Source organism: Rhododendron vialii, chromosome 7a, assembly GCF_030253575.1.
Source record: "Rhododendron vialii isolate Sample 1 chromosome 7a, ASM3025357v1".
Taxonomy (NCBI): domain Eukaryota; kingdom Viridiplantae; phylum Streptophyta; class Magnoliopsida; order Ericales; family Ericaceae; genus Rhododendron; species Rhododendron vialii.
The window spans coordinates 36,677,316-36,703,528 of NC_080563.1; the positions used below are offsets into that span (position 1 = coordinate 36,677,316).

The window sequence follows — 26,213 nt, forward strand, 5'->3', positions numbered from 1 at the left end:
TAACACCCTACTACAAATTCCTGGAGCCGCCATTGAGTATTTCATTGTTTGATTTATAGAAAAAATTACATTTAATTCCGTAAACTCCGCTCCCCCTCAAAAGGTTGCACAGGCTTCCAAACTCGGTTTCCTGCACTCTTTGTTTCCCTACTGCCTTGTGATCTCTCTAGTCTTCAAACAACAGAAAAAACATGGCTGCGACCTTGGTTGGAGGAGCATTTCTCGGCTGTGCATTTAATGTGCTGCTCGACCGTTTGAGTTCCCCGGAGCTCATCAAGTTTTTCCGGGGTCGAAAGCTTGATGAAAGTCTCCTCAAGAAGCTGGAGTTGACGTTACTTGAACTCAATAAGGTGCTCAACGATGCAGAGGAGAAGCAGATCACTGACCGAGCCGTGAAAGCTTGGCTGGACGAGCTTAAAGATGCTGTCTACCATGCCGAGGACCTAGTGGATGAGATCGGTACCGAGGCCTTGCGGAGCAAGGTGGAAGCCGAGTACCCAAGAGGCAAACAAAGTTTACAGGATTCTCTGATCTCGACTTTTACTGGGTTATTTGACCGTGGTGGTATGAACTCCAAATTAGAGAAAATGATTGGGATGTTAGACCATTTCGTGAAAGCTAAAGACGTACTTGGTTTGAGAGAAGTTGCTGGACTGAACTGGTCCCAAACCAGGGTGCCAACAACTTCTTTGGTGGATGAATCCTGTGTTTATGGACGAGAGAATGACAAGGAAGCGATAATGAAATTGTTGCTCTCTGATGGAGAAGGTAGTAACAAGATTGATGTGATTCCAATTGTTGGGATGGGTGGGATGGGCAAGACCACCCTTGCTCAACTTTTGTACAACGATGGCAGATTGGATGAGCACTTTGTTAAGAAAGCATGGGTATGTGTCTCTGACGTATTTGATGTCGAAACTGTCACAAGAACAATTGTCGAGGCAATCGATGGGCCGAGTTTGGGCGCAAGGGACCTAAACTCACTTCAGGTCAAGCTGAAGGAATCATTGAGTGGGAAAAAGTTTCTTATTGTCTTAGATGATGTTTGGAACGAGAACTATGACAATTGGAACGCCTTGATGACTCCATTCAGATTTGGAGCACACGGGAGTAAGATTATCGTTACAACGCGCAATGAAAGCGTTGCCTCTATCATGCAAACAGTTCCTTTTCATGGTTTGCAGAAATTACCAGAGGAAGATTGTTGGAAATTGTTTTCCAAACATGCATTTGAGAAGGGAGATTGCAATGCTCATCCTAACCTTGAAAGGATTGGTAAGGCTATAGTGAGAAAATGTAACGGTTTGCCTTTAGCTGTAAAAACATTGGGTGGTCTTTTGCGCTCCCAACGAGATCCTAAGGATTGGGACAACATTCTAAAAAGTGCCATATGGGAGTTATCAGAGGAGAAGAGCAATATCCTTCCAGCATTAAGATTGAGCTATCTTTATCTCCCCTCGCATTTGAAAAGATGTTTTGCTTGCTGTTCCATAATTTTTAAGGACTATGTATTCAACATGGACGAATTAGTCTCAATTTGGATAGCAGAAGGTTTTTTGGAGAAGCCCAAGAATAAAAAGACAGTGGAAGAAGAAGGTTATGAGTGCTTCCGCGAATTGCTTTCAAGGTCATTTTTTCAAAGATCAAATGGTAATGCTTCTTTGTATGTCATGCATGATCTTGTTCATGATTTGGCTCGATATGTGATGGGAGATTTCTGTGATAGGCTAGAGGATGACAACCCACATGGTATTTCTGAAAAGGTACGTTATTTCTCATTTGCTCAAAGTAGATTTGATAGCTTTGAGAAGTTCAAGGAAATAAAGGAGGCTAAGTATTTAAGAACCTTCCTACCATTAAAGCATAAATATATTGACGTCTGGTGTTTGAGCGAAAAGGTTGTGGATGAGATTTTGCCGGGATTGACACGCTTACGGCTGTTGTCGCTGTCAAAATATGGGATTAAAGAATTGCCTTATTCAATTGGCAATTTGATACATCTACGCTTTTTGGACCTTTCTCGCACCAAAATCAGAGAGTTGCCGAAATCAGTTTGTAAGTTGTATAATTTAGAAACATTGTTGTTATTTAAATGTGATCTTCTTACAACATTACCGGCAGATCTTGTAAATCTGATTTCACTGCGTCGTCTTGATTTAAGGGGAACAAACTTAAAAGCGATGCCAATGAATATAAGTAAGTTGAAAGATCTCCAACAATTAACTGATTTTGTAGTAGGAAAGTGCACAAGTATTAATGAGTTAGGAGAGTTTCATTGCCTTCGAGGAACAATCTCCATCACAGGATTGCAAAATGTAAAGAGCGGCCATGATGCATTGGAAGCAAAGATGAGTGAGAAAAAGCATCTTGAAAAGCTCGCGTTGGAATGGGATAGCACTACAGAGGATTCACAGAATGCAAGAGATGTACTTGGAAAGCTAGAGCCTCATACAAATTTGAAGCACCTTGAGATTAAAAACTATGGAGGCACAAGATTTCCTACTTGGTTAGGAAATCAATCGTTTTGCAATATGGTGTCGTTATGTTTGGTGAATTGCGAGAATTGCTTTTTCTTGCCCCCACTTGGTCAAATGCCCTCATTGAAAGAGCTTAGCATTGAAAGGATGCCAGGAATATCGAGCGTGGGTTGTGAATTTTATGGAGAGAGTGGTTCTTCAAGAAAACCGTTTCAATCTCTCGTGACTCTACGTTTTAAGAAAATGTCAGAGTGGGTGGATTGGTGTATATTAGATGCTGGAGAGTTTTCTCGGCTTCAAAGGCTTGAGGTTATCGAGTGTCCCAAGTTGTTTGGACACTTACCGACAAATTTGTCTTCTCTGGTGGACCTTGGCATAAAGTATTGCCCAGAGCTTGTGTCTTCACTTCCAGATACTACTTCTTTGCGCAGGCTATCATTGATCGAATGCCAAGGGATGCAGTTGGAGTGGCAAGGTGTGCCTTCGGTTGAAAAGCTGTACATTTCAAGCTTCACAAGTTTGAAGGAATTTGGAAGCGAGCTGGTAACACTAAAAAATCTGAAGGAGCTGACTGTTGACAAATGTCCAAGTCTATTATATTTCCCCATATCTGAGGAGATGAGCCATTGCTACACGTCCCTTGAAAAATTGAAGGTGAGCAAATGCGATACCCTTAAATCCCTCCCGCTCGGTTTATTCCCGCAGCTTCAGTCTCTACAAATTGAGGATTGTGTAAATTTTGAGACCCTGTTGATTCCAGACGGGATTGAGCTCAATCTGACATCACTTTCCATTCATGATTGCAATAATATGTTATCTTTTCCCTGCGGAGGATTACCTGCTCCAAATCTGTCTTCTTTAAGTCTCCATCGTTGCAAGAAGCTGAAGGCTCTGCCAGAACAAATGCACACCCTCCTCCCATCTCTTGGGGACTTAATGTTACATGATTGTCCAGAAATTGAGTTTTTTCCTGAAGGGGGTCTACCCTCCAAATTAAGTTATCTTAATATCAGAGATTGCAAGAAACTTGTTGGCGGCCGAAGCGATTGGGGTTTGCAAACACTACCCTCCCTCAAAATACTTTATCTGTTCGGTGAATCTGAAGATGCGTTGGAGTCATTCCCCGAGGAGGGGCTGCTGCCCTCCACTCTTAAACATCTCGGGCTCATAAGAATGCCGAATCTCAAATCACTCAACAAAAGGGGCCTTCAACATCTTGGCTCTCTCGAAACCATGGATATTTGGAATTGCCCTCAGCTCCAATCCTTGCCAGAAGAGGGGCTTCCCACTTCCCTCTTTCGGCTATTTATTTTGGACTGTCCATTGCTGAAACCTCGTTGCCGCAGGGAGGAAGGGGAGGACTGGCATAAGATTGCTCACATCCCTCTTATAGAAATCGATTTTAAAGCAATCGGTGAATAAGTCTATCCAGGATACGCGGCCGGGGGAAACCTAAGCTTCCCACTCAGGTATTTGTTCCTCACTGCACGTACAACACTTTCAAGAAAAATTCATTACTTCATTCCATTCATCGATCTTCTGTGTCTTGTGTTGTTAAATGGTGTACTCCAGCTAGCATTATTAATTTCTCAACCACTTCTCTTTGTTTTTTGCATATGTGTAGATGTACCTTCTGATACTCATGTTTATAAGCTGAAAGGCCTGAAATATTGAGCTGAGCCCGTCCTTGTTAATTCTCTTAAATATTGAAGAAATTCGATATCATAAGCCTGTCATTATTAATTCTCCTAAGTAAACGCAATTGAAGTTGGTGGCTGTTTAAGCCTGAGCGCAAGTTAAATTCTTTTTCAATGTCATGCAACTTACTTTTATTTTTTGCTCACCAAACTTTTTTTTCTTACTTAGGAGATCGCAACTTTCCAACGTCCTTATTTGGTTTTCAATTTTCAGAGTTTGAAAGTTAGTTGACTGGTGACGAACCGTTGGAGGCATCTACAGGTATATATATGCAGGTTTGATCTCTCATCTTTCTTCTATATATGCGCTTTGTATTCTTTTCGAAATAGTGATGAGAATGTTGACAAGGATTTTTTCCCCCCAAAAGATGGGAAAATACTTATTAATTGTATAAATCAGCAAAGAAACGCCTTTCAATTGATCCTATGGTTGTGCATTCCCCAATTGGTTTAATGCTGAGCTACACAAGGGCTGATTTTTCAGTAGAATAAATGTAAAGGATTGATCGATTGAGTACCGTATTTTAGAGTATTTTGAACCCTTCCTTTGAGTGGTTTAGTCAAAGATATCATTTTTTTTCACTTGCATTTTCTGTAGTTCCCTTAAGTTTTACTTTCCAGAGAAAAATGTGATATTGTTCCATCACTTTCAATCATAATATACTTGGTTCTTTTGTAGAGCATCTAAGGCCATCCACAGTGGTATAATCAAAAGCAAATTATTTTTAAAGTTAACAATATTAGTGTAAAAAATGGCTCACAATGGTATAATCAAACTTAGTAACATTCTTAGAAATAATCAAATTTCGGGCTTTGGATAACCAAAACTAACAACATTTTTCAATAATCAAAATTTGTGGATCAAACACCATATAAGTTAATTGGTTCCAAAATTGTTTACACGCATGTTTCAAATGGTATTTTCTTCTTCGCATACTCTATATCTCATTCTCTTTACCCACAAACTGTTTCTTTTTCTTTCCCTCCAAAAGTAAAGCTCGTATCTTTCGATCATCTACAATTCAACTCATTGTCGCTGAATTAAGGTATTTCACTTTTTTTTTCCGTTTCTATTTTATTCTTTTTTCGTTCCTCTCCCTGTGGTTGAGTACATGAAGAATCTTGCATTCTTTTCCAAATTCAAGAGCATATCTGATTTTTTTTTTTTTTAGTACATGATTTTTTTTCCAAATTCATAATATGAGGGATGAAAGTAACCAAATGTAATGGAGGGAAGTGATCAATGGTGGAAAACATAAGGAGAGATAGAGAGAGAGATTGTAGTGGACCCTTATTTTGGTTATGGACTAGAAGTGACCATTGTGGATCTCAACATTGTTAAGCTTAGCAATCTCTTAACTGGATAATCAAAAGCTGATGTGTCAACTTTTGGTTATCCATTTTTGATTATACCACTGTGGATAGCCTAAGCTAATGCATATTTCTCTAATTCTTAATTTTTCTAGGTTGGTATTCTACTGAGCATAAGCTCTTGCAGAATCACAAGATCTCAATCATAGTTGTTATTTGATAACAACTTTTGGTCCGGTTGCATTGAATGGCTTCCAAAAGTAGACAAATCTTGGGTGGCCAAAATTGTATGAGAAGCGATGGCAGATCATCTAGGTCGTGTTTGGATTATGACTTTGTCAAGGAAAGTACTCATATCGCTTTGGCATTACATGATTGTGATCAAACCAGTTTTCAGTGTGGTCCTGCCACCTTTATCTCTTTGTCTCTTCACGAAGTCAAGCAACAATTTTCTCGGATTTTATATCTGATTTTAATTTTTTTTCAGCAATTATGTTGTAGCCCCTATTGGCATGTTAATGTTCTATACATTTCTTACTTGCTTTATCTCTACTACTTATAAAAACGTGAAGAGCCTGGAAGCGTTTCCCACACTTTTATTTCCGAAAAAACCCTTTTTAAAACCAGGAAATACAAACCTACCATGCGGGGCTTTCTCCTAAAACTGTAAACGATGCATCTTTCCATTGAACGGCGTCTAAACCGATAAGTCCAGCCTGATGCTCTTCCTTGGCAAACGTTTGCTAAGAACAAGAGAAAAGGAAAGCCCCTTGCACACCCCATCTCCTCTCTCGCTTATTTTTAAAAACTTCTCTTTGTCCAAAACCCTAAAAGATCAGTAAAATCAAGACCCTAATAAACTAGAGAAAGAAAAACGCATGAACAACAACAACTTCGACGTCGAGTCCATGCTCGAGATAGAAGCCTGACAGGCATGAAAGGTGTAGAAGAAAATAATTCCCAAAAATAAGAATGACTGACGCAGAATGTTCCTCAATCAAGTCTTGAAACGAACGACGGGTTCGCGTTCAAAGAAATACCAGCAGCGGCAGTGGTGAAGAAGAGGAATCAGACGGCGGAGCCCTTGCTCTGGCAATGTTGTGTAATAAGGCTCTCTTTCCAAATCAAGTTTCGATTACTATTGCGCTTACACCACTGGTCGCGAGGTTCTTGGAGAGGCAGCAGATTATTAAGAAAAATGTATGATTCGGTATCTTTATTAATTTACTCTCTGTTGTTAATTGTCTCTGTGTTTGGCTTCCATTTTCACTGATTTGGTGTATTGTGATAAAAAGAATAGTCTCTTCATCTTCAAAATTTTCTGTACGCCCTAGATCTCTAATAGAAAAGCCACGTAAAGATATGCTTGCCCAATGAGTTTAGCACAGGGCTAACTGATAGAGAAAGATTATTTTCACTACCACTTATTATTGTGATATCTATATGAACCCCACACCAAAATATACTTGGGGGAAGGTCCCGTGACACTGAATAATCTCTCAGATAGATAAGAGGGACACTTATGCTTCTGACATGATCTAATGATCTTTGTTGTAGGATGCTTTTTGGATTATGATACAAGGGACTATATATGCTTCTCTGCAACCTATTCTTGGTTTGTATTTGGTAACCATGTCTCTTTTGTCTCATACACAATCCTCTTTTCTTTCATAAATCCTCCTCCGTTCCCATAATTATTTGTTACCAATAGTATTAGTTTGTTATCGTAAAGGTGAATGTTACTTTTTCCTAAATCATTTAAATTTCAAATCATAGGTGCATGATACAAAAATGTTCGTTGCATGTTACATAATGCAGAATGCCAAGGAGTATTCCAAAATAAAGAAAATTATTACTAATGGTCGATCTAATGCCAATAGAGATTCTTTACCATTGGAAAAGCTGTTTCCAGAAAATAAAATGGAAAAAGTTGTTGGAACCAATATTACGAAACGTAACCCTATCCTTCATTGGGCCAGGTATACATCGGGGAAGAAAGTTCCACAAATAGTAGCTCTGCATGTCCGATGTTTTCATACCTGGATTACATTCTTGATTTTGTGATTTTACAGCTTTGTTAGCGAGTAGCTTTTATTTAATTTTAGGAGTTTGTACTTGCTTGATATGTTTGATCTATGTTTGCTAAGTTTCTTTTTTTTTTTTATCCATTTGCATGACACAACTTTTGTGGACTACTTAGAATTCACCTAATGACTACTCTATTTTGTTCCTCTTTAAGTTGTATGCTTTGGGTCTCCTCATTATACCGTACTATAAACCAATCACGTGCATCGCACGTGCTCTCTTACTAGTTAATTCAAAAATCCGAATGAAACATTTTTTTCTTATCATAGATGGAAATATGTAATTAATTCAAATCGTCATGATTCCCGTATCCCACTGTAGACTAGAAAAATTTACAGGCTTATCTTTATAAACTAAAAAAGTGATAAAATGTCACACCCGTGCTCTTTTCTTTTACAATCAAAAAGTAACCCAACAGAAAGGATAAAAAACTATCATGAGCAACCCCAAAAGCTACCTATGGATGCATGCCCTAACCATAACGGCAATGCACCGATCACCGGTGGAGTCTCTTACCCTAGCTTCTGGCCCCATCACCGTTAATAACAAATCCCCTCTGATCATCTCCTGACGGTCCATTGCTGATCCAACCCAGGCGATGACCTCGGCACAACAAACATACTAAATGGTTCGACGTTCTCATGGAATGTGAGAATAGCCGTCGGCAGAAAAAAATGTAGTTTACACTTGCGACTTGGACGCGGAAGGAGGATCGCGGGGGCGTTTTAGTCTTTTCGACGGAAGAAGAGACTTTAATATAGATAGGTGACCCTATCAATGCTACTGGACCCAGCAATGCTAAGTCTCAATTTGGGGGCCAGCAATGCTACTGGACCCTCCTTGATCCACAGAGTTTAATCTTAATGGGCTGCAGAGAAATGTAATGGGCCAGGTTATGTATTCAACTCCATGCATTCCAAGATCCATTCCTGAGTGCATGTTTAGTCGAAGAGTCACTACCCCTCAAACCAGTATTCTCAAATCAAAAGAGAAAAAGAAGAAGAAGAAACCGATTGAAGAAATTCTGGGATTCCCTCAACATATCAACTCACCAGCAAATGTTGGAAGAAGAAGAAAGAAGAAGGGGAAAAGTGCTAATATATAGAGCAGCAGCAGGATTGAAAATCGTAACAGAATCTTGTTACTCAATGAAGCCCAAGCTGTCTGGAATGTAAACAAGTTAATTGGTTAAGTTGTGATGGAAATGAAGATGATGAGGTAATAAGCAAACTGTATGAGATGGAAGAAGTTCTGGATGCAGAGAGGGCTGAATGAATGCCTTGATCCCTAATCAGCTCAAACTGCAAGGGGTGCCAAATTTCTTCAAGCCAATGTGAAATTCATGTCATAGAATACCAAGGGCTTGGGGAAATTAGAGAGAAAAGGGAAAATCTGAAAGGGAATCTGGAAAAAACACACTGAGAGAAAGCAACATGGGATATGTGACAAGCAAGCAAGCACAAAAAAAGCATCACCAAAGAATTTGTCAGCTATCGATCTTTGGTGGGACGTCGGTTTTGATTATGCTGATCAGGTGGATGCTAATGGTTTAACCGGTGGATTATTGTGCATTTGGAAAGCCAACTCGTTCAAGCTGGAATCTTCATGTTGGGGTTGAATTAACGGATTTCTTTGATAAAATTAATGCAGGATTGCATGGTGGTTGAAAACGAAATGGGGGCAACAATGACTAATCTGTAAATGATTTCATTATCAGATTGGGAAGCATTCTCACAGGCATATAAAATGCAATTCTGTCCCAAATGGGCTGGTATTCATCATACAAGAAAGATTGATATATCATCAGATTGGAGATCTCGGCTCAAAAGTTCAATGGGGAAAAGCCAATTCATCATCAGATTGGGGACAATACATCAAAAGATTGGGGGATTGTCTCAGGGGCTCATGGGAGAGACAATTCATCAAATTGAGACCATCAATTGCTATCGGAACTGGAAGGAAATCCTACTTGAGAGGTACGAGTTCTTCAATTGCTACCTGATTTTGGAAGGATTTTTACTGCAATCAACTACCTGCCGTCGGCCACCGCGTTCTATTCTACTATGTAGTAATTCAGATAGGAAGTTTGGTTGCATTTCGGTTTGGTGGAGTTTCCGGCTGTAATCGCTGTGTTTCTTCTAGTGACATCTTGTCGACTTTGTTCTCCTTCGGGTCCGTGCTTGGGCATATTTTGATGCAGTTTTCACATGTTTCTCTTTAATTTTTGTAATTTCTTTTAAAATTTAATGAAATCTTTTTTACCTTCCAAAAAAATTATAGATACCCGGTTTGAGGAATTTTGGATGCAATTGGCAGGTGAGAGATGGGATATATTTGTTTTTGCAAAAAAGCAAAGACTTTTGAGTTGCAGTATTCTTGGTGATAACTGTTTTAAAACTATGCATTGGAAATTTGGCATGGTTTTTTTTTTTTAATATGCGGTAAAAGTACTGGTGCAAGAAATATATTAATAACAACAATATTGCAACTCATTGTGTGGCATGGTTTGTCTATCTGGATGGTACCATTGTAATGTGATTTCATAAGTAAACGAATACATACACTAGTTATTCAAGGGTTTAACTGTACCAATTTGGCCTCGTTTCGGTAGTATTTTTATTTTTTAAGTACTTATTTTTTGCTTTACGAGACAGATCATTCTCTTATAATACATCACCTTTAATTCAAAAAATAAGTATATTTGAAAAAAAAGTATTTATTTTCCTTAACGGAACGGAGCCTTGTAATCTATTATTATCTTCTACGGAGTATATTATAAAACAGAGCGGTTTTCTTTAAAAATATCTAGGCATACAAACATAGATGCATCTACAGCCGTTCGATCGTACTTAGTGATAAGGTTATAGCCGTTGGATCAAAGGAATGAAGCGCTCTCTCTCTTCCCATAAATTACATTGTATTCAAAACCACTTATTAAGGCATTATTCAAATGAAAACCAAAATCATATATATCCTTTGTACAAAACTGAAATCAAAGCCACCGAGATCACCGAAATCAAAGCCAACATTCCTTTTCCTATTCGAAAACTCTATAGATATCGACCCGAGCACACCGACCATGGCCACCGACAGTACACGAGGCCCACTCCAGACCCGCATGGATGATCCGACCCATTCAATAATTTAAAAAAAAATGAGTGGACCCGTGAAAAATCAGCTCCATCCGATATGTATAAGTGCTTGATCAAATCTTCCCATTTTTTGAAAAATCGAAAAAAAATAGAAAGATTTGATGAAAAATGAGAAGATTGGATCAAACACTTATACATATCGGATGGATTTGATTTTTCACATACCCACTTGGTTTTTATTTTAAAATTATTAAATGGCTCGGATCATCCATGCGGGTCCGGAGTGGGCCCCGTGTATGGTCACTTCGTATGATTTGTGTGCTTGGGTCAGTATCCGTAGTATCCTCCTTTCCTATTTCTAAGCTATCAAACGTATATCATGGAAATTACTGAAAATAGAATTTTCTATACATCGTTCATATGATTTTCGCATTCTTCTTCTTTACTTTCTCTACCTCCTCCCTCCTCTCTCTTTCTCTCTTAGTGAGTTCAATACCACCAAAATCTACTTCATCGAAACCACCGAGGTGAGTTCTTCCATTATTTTTTTGTATATTTGCTACCCATTTCCTTTTCATTAAAGATTATGATGTTTATCAATGGATATGTTTCATTATTGTTTATAGCATAGTTGAATTTGTTGAACGCGGGTGGATATACTGCACGCAAGTTCAGTATTAATTTACGTGTTGTGATTGTTTGAGCCGTATATTACACGCGAGTTCAGTATTTGTTTCCGTGTGCTTATTGTTCGAGCAGGCACAGGCATCCACTAGTCTATATTAAAACAGAATGGTTTTCTTTAAAAATATCTAGGCATACAAACATAGATGTATCTACAGCCGTTCGATCGTACTTAGTGATAAGGTTATAGTTGTTGGATCAAAGGAATGAAGCCCTCTCTCTCTTCCCATAAATTACATTGTATTCAAAACCACTTATTAAGGCATTATTCAAATGAAAACCAAAATCATATATATCCTTTGTACAAAACTGAAATCAAAGCCACCAAGATCACCGAAATCAAAGCCAACATTCCTTTTCCTATTCGAAAACTCTATGGATATCGACCCGAGCACACCGACCATGGCCACCGACAATACACGAGGCCCACTCCAGACCCGCACGGATGATCCGACCCATTCAATAATTTAAAAAAATGAGTGGGCCCATGAAAAATTAGCTCCATCCGATATGTGTAAGTGCTTAATCAAATCTTCCCATTTTTTGAAAAATCGAAAAAAAAAATAGAAAGATTTGATAAAAAATGAGAAAATTAGATCGAACAGTTATATATATCGGATGGATTTGATTTTTCACATATCCACTTGGTTTTTATTTTAAAATTATTGAACGGCTCGGATCATCCATGCGGGTCTGGAGTGGGCCCCGTGTATGGTCGGTACGTATGATTTGTGTGCTTGGGTCAGTATCCGTAGTATCCTCCTTTCCTATTTATAGGCTATCAAACGTACATCATGGAAATTACTGAAATAGAATTTTCTATACATCGTTCATATGATTTTCTCATTCTTCTTCTTTACTTTCTCTACCTCCCCCCTCCTCTCTCTTTCTCTTTTGGGAAGTTCAATACCACCAAAATCCACTTCACCGAAACCACCGAGGTGAGTTCTTCTATTATTTTTTTGTATATTTGCTACCCATTTCCTTTTCATTAAGATTATGATGTTTATCAATGGATATGTTTTGTTATTGTTTATAGCATAGTTGAATTTGTTGGACATAGGTTGATATATGGCACGCAAGTTTAGTATTAATTTGCGTGTTGTGATTGTTTGAGCCGTATATTGCATGTGAGTTCAGTATTTGTTTTCGTGTGCTGATTGTTCAAGCCATACCTTCAGGCACGGGCATCCACTAGTTATTATTTTATAAAATAGAGCGGTTTATGTTGAGAATGTCTAGACATATAAAAGAGTACAACCTCTACAACCGTTAGATCACTTCATGTTAAATTTATAGCCATCAGATCATTTCTTTTTTAAAAAGATATAGTGAATATTTTTCTAATGAATAAATTTATCTCTTTCTATTCTCACTTTTTAGACAATGTATCTCTGTGTAAAAGAATTGTTGCCTTATATGATCGAATAGGAAAATATCTCAAAATAGTAACTGACGTTTTGAGGAGATTACAACTATCCCGTAGAACAATCGGATAGTGCGGACAATTTATTTAAATTGAGAATATGATACATTTCGACATGTCTTTAGGCATATGCATTCTCTAGTTATAAACAAGTAAGCTAGCTGGAGGTTACAATTTTCTTCTCCTTTAGTTTTTTTTGGTCACGAATACAAATACAATGAATGCCCCACTGGGCATGGAACTTTTGGCCCATTGGACTTGGAGCAGAGCCTCTAAAGTAATGAGACTCAGAAAGAAAAAGAAAAACTACCACTGCTTTCATCTGATCTGAACTCATCATGGCTCAACCCTTCTCTTTTCTTAGCAACAGCTTATTGAGTGCTCTTGAAACGATGCTTCATACTGGTCATAATACGTTGCATGCCACATGTCATTTTGTCTCCTAAAACACCAACACAAAAGTCACGGGTCAAGCAGTATTTATCAATCACAACACACTTAAAGTGCCACATGGATTAATTCTTTTTCTCAGACTAACCCACCCTGTCACACATCAAAGTGTATCTTAGTAATTTATTTCACTTTTGAAGAAACTTTTCCTAGACCCTAACATTTTCGGTCATGATCGAGTCATTAGGCTATGCATCCATTTTGACAAATTTTCCTTTTTCCAGTGAAAAGTTGTGACTGTTTTTTGAATGAATCACACATTATTATTTTTTTTCTAAATTAAAATGAACATGAGCTCATTATTCCACAGTTTTGCACATTCACATTCACAATTATCATCACCAGGGATAGAGCCAGATATTTCACCACACAAGGGCGACCGTGCATGCGAAAAAAAATATAAATACACATGCATAATAACGTAAATACATTAAAACTCAAAATAACATAAATGCATAAATCGATTTAACTAATGGGATCGATCTTGATGTATGTGTCTTGTTTTTCTTTATTGTTCATCTTCTTCTTTTTTCATTCATCACAACTGGACGAATTCGGTACATGGGCTTTCATGTTACTTAATTTTACCGGTCAAAAAATTAAAGAATTAGAAGTCTAGAACAACAATTGGGGAAGAACATACCTATAACTTAGATTTTACCAAAATTACTTGGGTTTCCAAAATCTCTTCTCCTCCGTTGCTATTTTCTTGAAATTGTCTTTGAAGTCTTAACAATTGGAGATGTTTCTTTATATAGGTTAACTTGGACCGCAATTGAATAAATTTGTCTAGATGGAGTTGTGAAGACGTATGATCATTCTAAACTCAGAATCTAAGGTGTGTTTGGAAATTAACGAAAGAGCAATGATCTCTTTGTTAAGTTAAGGTTGTTATTTCCTTTCCTTTTTCTTTAAAACCAAACCAGGAAAAGCAAGAGCGAAACTGAGCAGTTAAAATAGTTTCACCCTATGAATTTAGAAAAATTACTTACCGATATTCATTAGAGCTAATTTTTCACAGGTCTCCATAAATAATAGTTATTACGTACCAAGTTAACCTATATATGTTGGTCTCTCTGCAGAATTTGTCATTGGAGATCCATTAGACCCACCTTGTATGGGCCTAGGCCCGCAAATAACCCGCTTATTGATGACCTATCAGTTTGTTTTCAAGCCCAACAGAAATGGGATTGGAATGAAGTGGAAGTTGGGACATCCGGCTCATTTAATTGGAGGCACATTTTTTTGGATTCGGAAATCCTGTAGTGCGGCCGATCCGGCCAACCATTGCGGCACGGATGGCTAGAATTTAATTAAAACTTTTATTGATTTGGACCGTCCATTGCTCAGATTAAAAATATGAGCCGTGCGTTGCTGAAATAGATGGCCAGACCCAAAAAACTCAACACTTCCCTAGCCATGGCGGGAAAAGGCAAACGAAGACCTCCCTCTAAGGCCCCAACGTAGAGACATGTTTCATTTTCAACAAAAGAATAGGCTCGCTCGGATTCAGAGGGCTTCCTAAGGGTAACGGAAGATGGAATCAAATACAAGACCCGAAGGACTGCAGCCAGTTCCTCGTTCGTAATCGTCAACGGAATGTTTGAAGTGGTAAATGAAGGGCGCCCACGGGAACCCCTTGAGGAATTGACTGGAGGAGAGGACGCTTTAACGCTACTCAATTGACCCATGTCAAACGAAGCCCTAATACCACTGCTACGACGCATTGAGACCTCCTCTTCCACAGTCGACTCTTCAACATGAAGGATCAAGGAAAATTTGATGAAACCCTCTAACATTAGGGTTCCGACGGAGAATCGTGGGTATAGAGAAGTTGATAAGTAAAAGAGGTCCCGAAAAACCTTATTCTGAAGAACAAGGGAGTAGTGGGAAAAATCTTCTATGATAGGGGAATGCAAATTGATACAAGAAAAACCAATCAACCTAGCGCAAATAAACTCCCCCGAAGCGACCCACTTTGGGCTTGAAATCTCAACGCTAGAGGGAGAATCCAGCATAAAAACAGCAGAAAGAACAACCAGGGAAGGAGAACGTACCTAAGGAAAATGGGCTCTAGGAGAATGGCGAATAAAATCAATGAAGAAAGACCTCACGGGAAAAATGCCTGATTGGATTCGTGTCACGCCCTCGATTTTCAACATAAATAATAATCCATTTTAATAATCAATCTCCGCTTAATATAGATAATACCCAAAAGAGAGTTCCCAAAGGATCACTTACAAACCAAATCCCAGAGTTTAGAAAATTTACAACATTGGCATTACGGCCCAAATTCCATAATTAGACAAAGATAGTAAAGTTTAGAGACTTCATAATATCCAAAGTTAAAAGAATTCAAATAATTTACAGTTACACCTTTTCAAGAAATCAAACAATGGATGATAAAACCATTCCTCGATGATAGCTTTCAAAAGATGTGAAGTCAAGCATGCACACCATGCGCTCCGCTTCAAATCCTTGTTTTTTACCTGAAAATGATAAGTTGAGCTACACTAGCTCAGTAGAGAAATCTATACTCAAACTATATGTAAATGCGATGAAACATGCAATAAGAGTGAATGAATTTCAATGAACGACCTAAGATACGATGGAATGTCATGAAGAACCGACGAACAACGACTAAGGGAATCTATACGTCTTGTAGCTAACCCTTACCAATCACACATCAAGTCGGAAGTAGCATTACACACTCAACAATCTAAGTAGCCAACAACAATTTCTCAAACCAATTTAAGATTCCTCAAATGGATGCCACACTTAACTTTCTTATCTCTTACTCCCTCCGTCCCTTTTTTAGAGTCCAGTATTCCATTTTGGGCTGTTCCTTAATAAGTGTCCATTTTGTAAAGTTAGTGGGTAAAAGTTGGTGTATTGTCTATTTTATCCCTAAAAGTAGATTTCTTTTTAAAAAATAAGTGAGTAAAAGTGTAATGATGATGGGTAAGTAGGGAAAGTGGAGGAAAAAGTTGATGTGAAAGGCATAATGATGATGTCTTTTTAATAAGTTGGAATTACGAAGCAGGACACTTAAAAAGGGACGGAGGGAGTACCATTCATCATCAAGCCTCTTTTCATAAAAACATACATTTTTGGTTGCCAAAATGGTTTTGAGAAAACTCTTGACCTTTATGGGTCAAACTCCGTTGATTCGAGTATGAATAGCCGGAGTCCGTTGATCCTGTGCACGAATACCGAAAACCGTTGATTCGCTCAAGAATAGCCGGAGGATTTTCATAAAAATCTTTTTTCCAAAATCGAGTTCCTTCCTTTTTAAAAACTTTGATAAATTCAATTATTTATTCTCTTTTTCAACGGTTACAATCTCCAATAATACACAGCTCAATCAATAACATGAACTTTCATAATCAATCATAACTTCCTTCATCATGTGAGACATTCAACTGTGTTACCACCACTTGCGTCACAGTGAATTCTCTCCACCTAGGTTTCCGCATTACCACACCTTGCGTTGCGGGCCCTTTATTCGAATTCTCAATTCAAGCATACACGCACACAAACCATCGTTCAACGTACAAGCAGGCAACATTTCTCAAATCCACCTTGCAATGCAAACTCGTAAACATGTCACATCGTACGTTGATAAATACATTAAGTTCACATTGTTACTCTAAGTCTATCACAATGCTCTACGTCATGTATCGAACCCATAACAACTCCACGACAAACCACCCTCTAGGTTCTATACGAGAATCTTATAAAACGGGTGCCAAAAGAACCTAGGGAGCTCAACAGGACGAAACATGAGGATACGAGTCACAATACTACCCATCTAATCACTAGACAAACTCATGTCTACCCACAACACTTACCATATTATCTCTTATGGTCCACGATATTCCTATCAACCTCATGGTACGATCCCTAACCAACTTCGTTAATATTTAGCTCTAATGAGTGCCAAGAAACAAGGTCGAACAATGAGTTATTGGGACGTAAGCAATCATACTCAAGAGTGACTTAAACATGTTCTAATCATAAACGGAATCATAACAACCTTAGGATTAACCACAGACATCGGCAGATTGACACACCTTTACTCAAATGGTCATAACTTTTTGTGTACTAAGATTCTTAAAGTGATTCCAATGGAAAATGAAAGCTAACTTCAAGACCTTCGAATCGATATAAAGTTTGCATGAATCCGACATCGGACGAGAAAGTTATGGCCGTTTGAAGTTGGTTTGAAACCCAGAAGACGAGCAGAAATTCCAGAGAAGGGAGGGATCGATCCCTCCTCTCTTGGGGATCGATCCCCAAGGGCAAAAGTCAGATTTTTTCCGGATTTGAATGAGGGATCGATCCCTCATGCTTGGGGATCGATCCCTAGGCGATTTTGGGAGATTTTCTGCAGATTTCGACAGCTTTTCGAAGACGCAAACGTGTTTTGGACAGTCAAGATCTGTTTGGGTAATTTTTTAGTGTGAAATTACCAAAACACCGCCTCAAGCCCAAACAGATTTAGACCGTCCAAAACAAGTTTGGACGGCCGAGATTTGTGCTTGGCATCACATGGCCTGTGCCCACCCGACACTGAAAAATTTCTCGGAACGTACAGTACAACAAAACAATAAAAGTACAGTGTTTTTTTTATGGACAAAGCTATGGTATACGTAGGGCCGTAAATGAGCCGAGCTTTGCCGAGCTCGAGTTCGGCTTGTTTATTAAATAAGCCAAAAATTTGAGCTCGAGCTCAGCTTGAGCCTTAACGAGCCGAGCTCGAGCCTTCGGCTCATACGAGCTTGCGAGCTGCTCAGTTTATAGCCCTAGGTACACTTGTAATTTCTACCCCTTTTTTTAAATGTATATGTTGCACATTTTTATGGTTAGCTAGGCAAGGTGTATGTTGGAAAGTAATTGATACTCATAATTTGGATTATAGTCCGCATATTTTTTGTGTGCATGATACTCATTTTATCTGTATGTTACCCACATTTTTTGGTTCATTAATTATGCATTTGTGGTGGAAGCAACGCATTATTTTTGGTTGAAGTAAAGGATTAGATGGTGTATTGTAAATTCCAAAATATTTTACGCATTTTGTAGTGTTAATTACACATTTTTTTAATGTTACTTGCTTTTTTTTTTTTTTGATAGCCAAAATTTTCTGGGGATTTTGCATGAAACCCATTCACTTATGACCCTTTTTTTTTTTGAGAGTCTACCGAGGCTTCTCCTTTTATACACTCTATACTTTCTATTGACGGTACAAATCATCAGAAAAATGGTTTTATTCGAAGCAATGGGATTTTAGTAATAATGGACGTGAACTTTGGAAATCCTAGATGTGAACAAAATGACCAAGTCCAAAAATTGGTTAATGTAATAGAAAAACAATCAATTATTGAAATGGTATTATGGAAAGGAAAATCAAGTTTTTTGACTCACCACGAAAAACACAATTATTTATGGGCGTTGCTTGCTGGAACCAAACAAGGATTAAATATTAATACTACCATGTCATGTGTAGCAGTTAACATTAAATACAAAACAGCGGCGTAAGATAAACACATAAACAAAGACCTCTGAATCGACTGGTAGTGGCATTAAAAAGAGAGCTAACTGTTGGAGATAAGTATGAAAGTTTATCCGATTATAAAAAGAAAAGGTTTATGTGGACGTATATATATAACCGAAATTTAATTGGTGGTTGTATGAAAAGATAAGATAACCGATGAATCAGCTTTGTCGTCAGCTCCGACCTAAACCTGCAAAACAAAGCAATAGCTCAAGTCACCAGTGTGGTGGCGTGCCAACCACCCTCCGGTGCCCAAGTCAGTGGAGTACTCGCTATGTGATGAGAGAATTGAGATTCCCGGTTTATATGTTTGCGTACCTTTTATTGGAGTTCAATTGTCATATTTATAGGCATTTTGATAGGAGGTTGAGTCCTTGTCGGACTGTATTTCGTAGATTCTGGATTACCTCTTTGAGGAATGTGTAGATTCCGGATTACCTCTCTGAGGAATGTCGAGTCCTGCCTTAGCTAGGAATCCATTGGCGTCCTGCCTTAGCTAGGAATCTTTACCCGTCTTTGATCATGTATATCATTGGCATTTTATGCTTATCTTACCGTCAGCATTCCTTTATCCCTTAGGATATAGGTTTCTCGGCGTGGTATCTTTATTGGAATAAGTATATTCCGTGGATAATATAATGGATATTATCCTCCACGTTATAGCTAGGGGCCGGAGTTGGTCTTTGGACCTTTTGCCAGCTCCGTCACTTTGTTCCCGGTAGGTTCCTAGAGAGGTCCTAGTGAGGTTAGCTTATACTCCCCAGGTCTGTAGTTCTCATAGTGCTGAGCTCCTCAAGTCTATTTTACTTATCAGGTACTCCCCTGTTTCCAAGCTCCAGCTCTTCCCCGGAGGTAGGAAACATTGGTCAGACCTAAATGGTGGTTACCGCTCTTTTTCTTTTGCTGAGGATTTTTAGCGCATAAGTCACATCATGGGACAGGTGTCGAGATCCCTGCTCTTCTGGTGCTTGGAGGTGGAGATCGAAGATTAATGAGTGTTTCTCGGGATTGATGCTCAGCGTTCAAGCTTCTTCTTGCTTTGATCAATCTCTAATAGAGAAGCATCCGAATTGTAGAGACCCGAAAAATTTTTAATTTTTGAAATGTTATAAGTTAATGCGAAATTTGTGGAGTTATTTTGGTTTGGGGTTTGATCGATAGAATCGTAATTGGAGGGAGTGTTAGTGTGATTTGGTGTGTGTGTGAGTATATATAGAGGGGTGTGTGTAGGGGATTAAAAACCCCAAAATCTCTCTCTCACCCCTCACGTCTCCCTCTTTCTCTCCGGCTCTCTCACTCTTTCTCATCCTCTCACCCAAAAACTTCACCAATCACTTGAAACCCATGAAATCTAACCTTCAATCCGTCTCCTACGCGTGATTTGAGCCTTGGAATCGCGTGGGTTTGTGCTAGAACTCGTTCTTGGAAGATTTCGGAGCTTTGAAAGCTAGGGCTCGTTCATTGATCTCGTGTTTGAAGCTTCTAACCTTGAGGTAGGTTCCCCTTTCTTGTCAGCAGTATGCTAGTGTTTGCTTTATAGAAAAAATTACATTTACTACCGTAAACTCCGCTCCCCCTCAAAAGGTTGCATAGGCTTCCAATCTTGATCTCTCTAGTCTGCAAACAACAGAAAAAACATGGCTGCGACCTTGGTTGGAGGAGCATTCCTCGGCGGTGCATTTAATGTGCTGCTCGACCGTTTGAGTTCCCCGGAGCTCATCAAGTTCTTCCGGGGTCGAAAGCTTGACGAAAGTCTCCTCAAGAAGCTAGAGTTTATGTTACTTGAACTTAATAAGGTGCTCAACGACGCAGAGGAGAAGCAGATCACTGACCGAGCCGTGAAAGCTTGGCTGGACGAGCTTAAAGATGCTGTCTACCATGCCGAGGACCTAGTGGATGAGATCGGTACTGAGGCCTTGCGGAGCAAGGTGGAAGCCGAGTACCCAAGAGGCAGACAAAGTTTACAAGATTCTCTGATCTCGACATTCACTGGGTTATTCGACCGTGGTGGTATGAAATCCAAATTAGAGAAAATGATTGGCATGTTAGACCATTTCGTGAAAGCTAAAGATGTACTTGGTTTGAGAGAAGTTGCTGGACGAAACTGGTCCCAAACCAGGGTGCCAACAACTTCTTTGGTGGATGAATCCTGTGTTTATGGACGGGAGAATGACAAGGAAGCGATAATGAAATTGTTGCTCTCTGATGGAGAAAGTAGTAATAAGATTGATGTGATTCCGATTGTTGGGATGGGTGGGATGGGCAAGACCACCCTTGCTCAACTTTTGTACAACGATGGCAGATTGGATGGGCACTTTGTTAAGAAAGCATGGGTATGTGTCTCTGACGTATTTGTTGTTGAATTTGTCACACGAACAATTGTCGAGGCAATCGATGGGTCGAGTTTGGGCGCAAGGGACCTAAACTCACTTCAGGTCAAGCTAAAGGAATCATTGAGTGGGAAAAAGTTTCTCATTGTCTTAGATGATGTTTGGAACGAGAACTATGACAATTGGAACGCCTTGATGACTCCTTTCAGATTTGGAGCACACGGGAGTAAGATTATCGTTACAACGCGCAATGAGAGTGTTGCCTCTATCATGCAAACAGTTCCTATTCATGGTTTGCAAAAATTGCCAGAGGAAGATTGTTGGAAATTGTTTTCCAAACATGCATTTGAGAAGGGAGATTGCAATGCTCATTCTAACCTTGAAAGGATTGGTAAGGATATAGTGAGAAAATGTAACGGTTTGCCTTTAGCTGTAAAAACATTGGGTGGTCTTTTGCGCTCCCAAAGAGATCCTAAGGATTGGGAGAACATACTGGAAAGTGCCATATGGGAGTTATCAGAGGAGAAGAGCAATATCCTTCCAGCGTTAAGATTGAGCTATCATTATCTCCCCTCGCATTTAAAAAGATGTTTTGCTTGCTGTTCCATAATTTTTAAGGACTATGTATTCGGCATGAAGGAATTAGTCTCAATTTGGATAGCTGAAGGTTTTCTGGAGAAGCCCAAGAATGATAAGACAGTGGAAGAAGAAGGTTATGAGTGCTTCCGTGAATTGCTTTCAAGGTCATTTTTTCAAAGAGCAAATGGTAATGCTTCTTCGTATGTCATGCATGATCTTGTTCATGATTTAGCTCAATATGTGATGGGAGATTTCTGTGATAGGCTAGAGGATGGCAATCCACACAGTATTGCTGGAAAAGTGCGTTATTTCTCATTTGCTCAAAGTGAATTTGATAGCTTTGAGAAGTTCAAGGAAATAAAGGAGGCTAAGTGTTTAAGAACTTTCCTACCATTAAAGCAGCGTAAACATCATGGCGACAGGTGTTTGAGCAAAAAGGTTGTGGATGAGATTTTGCCGGGATTGACACGGTTACGGTTGATGTCACTATCGAAATATGGGATTAATGAATTGCCTTATTCAATTGGCAATTTGATACATCTACGCTTTTTGGACCTCACTCGCACCAAAATCAGAGAGTTGCCGGAATCAATTTGTAAGTTGTATAATTTAGAAACATTGTTGTTATTTAAATGTGATCTTCTTACAACATTACCGGCAGATCTTGTAAAACTGATTTCACTGCGTCATCTTGATTTAAGGAGAACAAACTTAAAAGAGATGCCAATGAATATAAGTAAGTTGAAAAATCTCCAACAATTAACTAATTTTGTAGTAGGAAAGTGCACAAGTATTAATGAGTTAGGAGAGTTCCATTGCCTTCGAGGAAAAATCTCCATCTCAAGATTGCAAAATGTAAAGAGCGGCCATGATGCATTGGAAGCAAAGATGAGTGAGAAAAAACATCTTGAAAAGCTAGCGTTGGAATGGGATAGCACTACAGAGGATTCACAGAATGCAAGAGATGTACTTGGAAAGCTAGAGCCTCATACAAATTTGAAGCACCTTGAGATTAAGAACTATGGAGGCACAAGATTTCCTACGTGGTTAGGAGATCAATCGTTTTGCAATATGGTGTCGTTATGTTTGGTGAATTGCGAGAATTGCTTTTTCTTGCCCCCACTTGGTCAAATGCCCTCATTGAAAGAGCTTAGCATTGAAAGGATGCGGGGAATAACAAGCGTGGGTCGTGAATTTTATGGAGAGAGTGGTTCTTTAAGAAAACCGTTTCAATCTCTTGAGACTCTACATTTTGAGAAAATGTCAGAGTGGGTGGATTGGTGTATATTAGATGCTGGAGAGTTCTCTCAGCTTCAAAAGCTTGAGGTTATCGAGTGTCCCAAGCTGTTCGAACACTTACCGACAAATTTGCCTTCTCTAGTGGTCCTTGGCATAGAAGATTGCCCAGAGCTTGTGTCTTCACTTCCGGATACTACTTCTTTACGCGAGCTATCGTTGATCGAATGCCAAGGGATGCAGTTGGAGTGGCAAGGGGTGCCTTCGGTTGAAAAGCTGTACATTTCAAGCTTCAAAAGTTTGAAGGAATTTGGAAGCGAGCTGATAACTCTAAAAAATCTGAAGAAGCTAACTGTAGACAAATGTCCAAGTCTATTATATTTCCCACTAGGTTTATTCCCGCAGCTTCAGTCTCTAGAAATTAAGGATTGTGTAAATTTTGAGACCCTGTTGATTCCAGACGGGATTGAGCTCAATTTGACATCACTTTCCATTTATGATTGCAATAATATGTTATCTTTTCCCTGCGGAGGATTACCTGCTCCAAATCTGTCTTCTTTAAGTCTCCTTTGTTGCGAGAAGCTGAAGGATCTGCCAGAGCAAATGCACACCCTCCTCCCATCTCTAGGGCACTTAGTGTTACGTGATTGTCCAGAAATTGAGTCCTTTCCGGAAGGGGGTCTGCCTTCCAGATTAGATTTTCTTTATATCAACGATTGCAAGAAACTTGTTGGTGGCCGAAGAGATTGGGGTTTGCAAACACTACCCTCCCTCGGAACACTTTGTCTGTACGGTGAATCTGAAGATGCGTTGGAGTCGTTCCCCGAAGAGGGGCTGCTGCCCTCCACTCTTAAACATCTCACACTCGGATATATGCCGAATCTCGAATCACTCAACAAAAGGGGCCTTGAACATCTTGGCTCTCTCGAAACCATGTATATTAGAAATTGCCCTCAGCTCCAATCCTTGCCCGAAGAGGGGCTTCCCACTTCCCTCATTCGGCTGTCTATTTGGTACTGTCCAATGCTGAAACCTCGTTGCCGCATGGAAGGAGAGGTCTGGCATAAGATTGCTCACATCCCTCTTATAGAAATCGATGGTGAAGTAATGGGTGAATAAGTCTATCCACGACACGCTGCCAGGGGAAACCAAAGCTTCCCACTCAGGTATCTGTTCCGCACTGCACATACAACACTTTCAAGAAAAATTCAACATGTCATTACTTCATTCCATTCATCGATCTTCTGATTCTTGGGTTATTAAATGGAGTGGCACTCCAGCTAGCTAGCATTATTAGTTTCTCAACCACTTCTCTTTGTTTTTTTGCACATGTGTAGATGTACGGGCTTCCACATTCATTTCTTTTCCTCGTGATTTTTTTTTTAGTTATTTCTTTACTGTTTTAGCATACACAAAAAAAGTTGATCTGATCAAGCAGTATATATACCATATTAATTTAACCCCATTTGGACCTACGACTGCTACTACTACAAACAATGAAAATAACAACCACAATAGCTGAGCTGAGCCTGTCCTTGTTAATTCTCTTCAATATTGAAGAAATTCGGTATCATAAGCCTGTCACCGTTAATTCTCCTAAGTATTGAAGTTGGTGCTTGTTTAAGCATGCGCGCATGTTAAATTCATTTTTTGCTCACCAAACTTTTTTCCTTACTTCGGAGACCGCAACTTTTCAACGTCCTTATTTGGTTTTCAATTTTCAGAGTTTGGAAGTTAGTTGACTGGTAACACACCGTTGGAGGCATGTACAGCTATATATAAGTAGGTTTGATCTCTCATCTTTCTTCAATATATGCGCTTTGTGTTCTTTTCTGGCTTGAAAATTATAGTTTTTGAAATAGTGATGAGAATGTTGACAAGGATTTTTTTTCCGCAAAAGATGGGGAAAAATGCTTACTAATTGTATAAATCAATAGATAAACGCCTTTCAATTGGTCCGATGTTGGTGCATTCCACTTGGTTTAATGCTGAGCTACACAAGGGCTAATTTTTCTGTAGAAAGAAATGTGAAGGTCTGATTGAGTACCGTATTTTAGACTATTTTGGACCCTTCCATTGAGTGGTTTAGCCAAAGATGTCATCTTTTTTCACTTGCATTTTCTATAGTTCCCTGAAGTTTACTTTCCAGAGAAAAATGTGATATTGTTGCATCACCTTCCATCATAATATACTTAATTGGTCCTTCTGTAGAGCATCTAAGCTTATGCATATTTCTCTAATTCTTAATTTTTCAAGGTTGGTATTCTACGTAGCACAAGCTCTTGCAGAATCACAAGATCTCAATCATGGCTGTTATTGATAAGAACTTTTGGTCCGGTTGCATTGAATGGCTTCTAAAAGCAGACGGATGTTGGGTGGCCAAAATTGCATGAGAAGCGATGGCAAATCATCTAGGCCATATTTGGATTATGACTTTGTGAAGGAAAGCACTCGTATCGCTTTGGCATTACATGATTGTGATCAAACCAGTTTTCAGTGTGTGACATGGAGGAAATGAAGTTAGGTATATAAGTTCGAGCCTTCGTCAAAAAAAAACAAAAAAAAAGTCCGAGCCCTGAGGTCCTGCCACCTTTATCTCTTTGTCTCTTCACGAAGTCAAGCAACAATTTTCTCGGATTTCTGCTTTTTTATCAATCCAATTTTCTATGAGCTGGAGTGCAATTGTAATGGGCGTACTCTCTTTTGATTTTAATTTTTTTTGCTGCAATTATGTTGTAGCCAAGTTGTAGCCCCTATTGGCATGTTAATGTTCTATACAGTTCTTACTTGCTTTATATATGAGAAAAGAGGATAACCAAATTAGTAATCCTAAAAAGAAAGATGCACACACATACTTCTTCCGTCTCGATTTATTTGTTTAATCTCGGGTTTCTAACTTATTAAGAAAATCAAATCTTATCTATTGATTTGAAAATTTACATAATCTAATCTATTGATTTTGAAATTGGACAATCAACTTGGGACATGCACAAGTCAAAAAGATGACAAACAAATTGGAACGGATGGAGTAGCTTTTTTTAAGTTGCCTCCTAGCTAGCTCTGGTGGTAGAGTAACACTTCAGTCCAATCCGATTCTCTTGGATTGGGCTTGGCTTATATAATGTGCTGTATTCTTTTTTATTTGGGCTTTTAGGCTTTGCATGTGCTAAATCTGGTATGATCTGGGTTTTAGACTTACAAAGGGTGCTTTTAGGCTTTGCATGTGCTAAATCTGGTATGATCTAGGTTTTAGACTCACAAAGGGTGTTTGGGCTTAGGCCTTTGTAGA

At 39.0% G+C, this 26,213-nt stretch overlaps 2 protein-coding genes across 5 annotated transcripts; both read left to right on the top strand.

Moving 5' to 3' along the window:
- The first annotated feature begins 72 nt into the window (after nt 1-72).
- Nucleotides 73-24,827, top strand: LOC131334646 (putative disease resistance RPP13-like protein 1). Of its 3 annotated transcripts, XR_009202225.1 has the most exons (3): nt 73-3,946; nt 4,389-4,450; nt 5,641-5,886. XR_009202225.1 is itself a non-coding variant. In XM_058369776.1 (2 exons), the coding sequence occupies exon 1, from the start codon at nt 192-194 to the stop codon at nt 3,897-3,899; it is 3,708 nt and encodes a 1,235-aa protein (XP_058225759.1). In that variant the 5' UTR covers nt 73-191; the 3' UTR covers nt 3,900-3,946; nt 24,649-24,827. The 3 variants fall into 3 exon arrangements, 2 of the variants coding, with proteins under 2 accessions (XP_058225759.1, XP_058225760.1); XM_058369776.1 differs by lacking the exons at nt 4,389-4,450; nt 5,641-5,886 and adding an exon at nt 24,649-24,827; XM_058369777.1 differs by lacking the exon at nt 4,389-4,450 and having other exon boundaries at nt 5,641-5,880.
- On the top strand, nt 20,026-25,764 carry LOC131334647 (putative disease resistance protein At3g14460). 2 transcript variants are annotated; one of them, XR_009202226.1, is made up of 3 exons: nt 20,026-24,090; nt 25,181-25,468; nt 25,505-25,764. XR_009202226.1 is itself a non-coding variant. In XM_058369778.1 (2 exons), the coding sequence occupies exon 1, from the start codon at nt 20,417-20,419 to the stop codon at nt 24,041-24,043; it is 3,627 nt and encodes a 1,208-aa protein (XP_058225761.1). In that variant the 5' UTR covers nt 20,026-20,416; the 3' UTR covers nt 24,044-24,090; nt 25,181-25,764. The 2 variants fall into 2 exon arrangements, 1 of the variants encoding a protein (XP_058225761.1); XM_058369778.1 differs by having other exon boundaries at nt 25,181-25,764.
- Nucleotides 25,765-26,213: the final 449 nt, after the last annotated feature.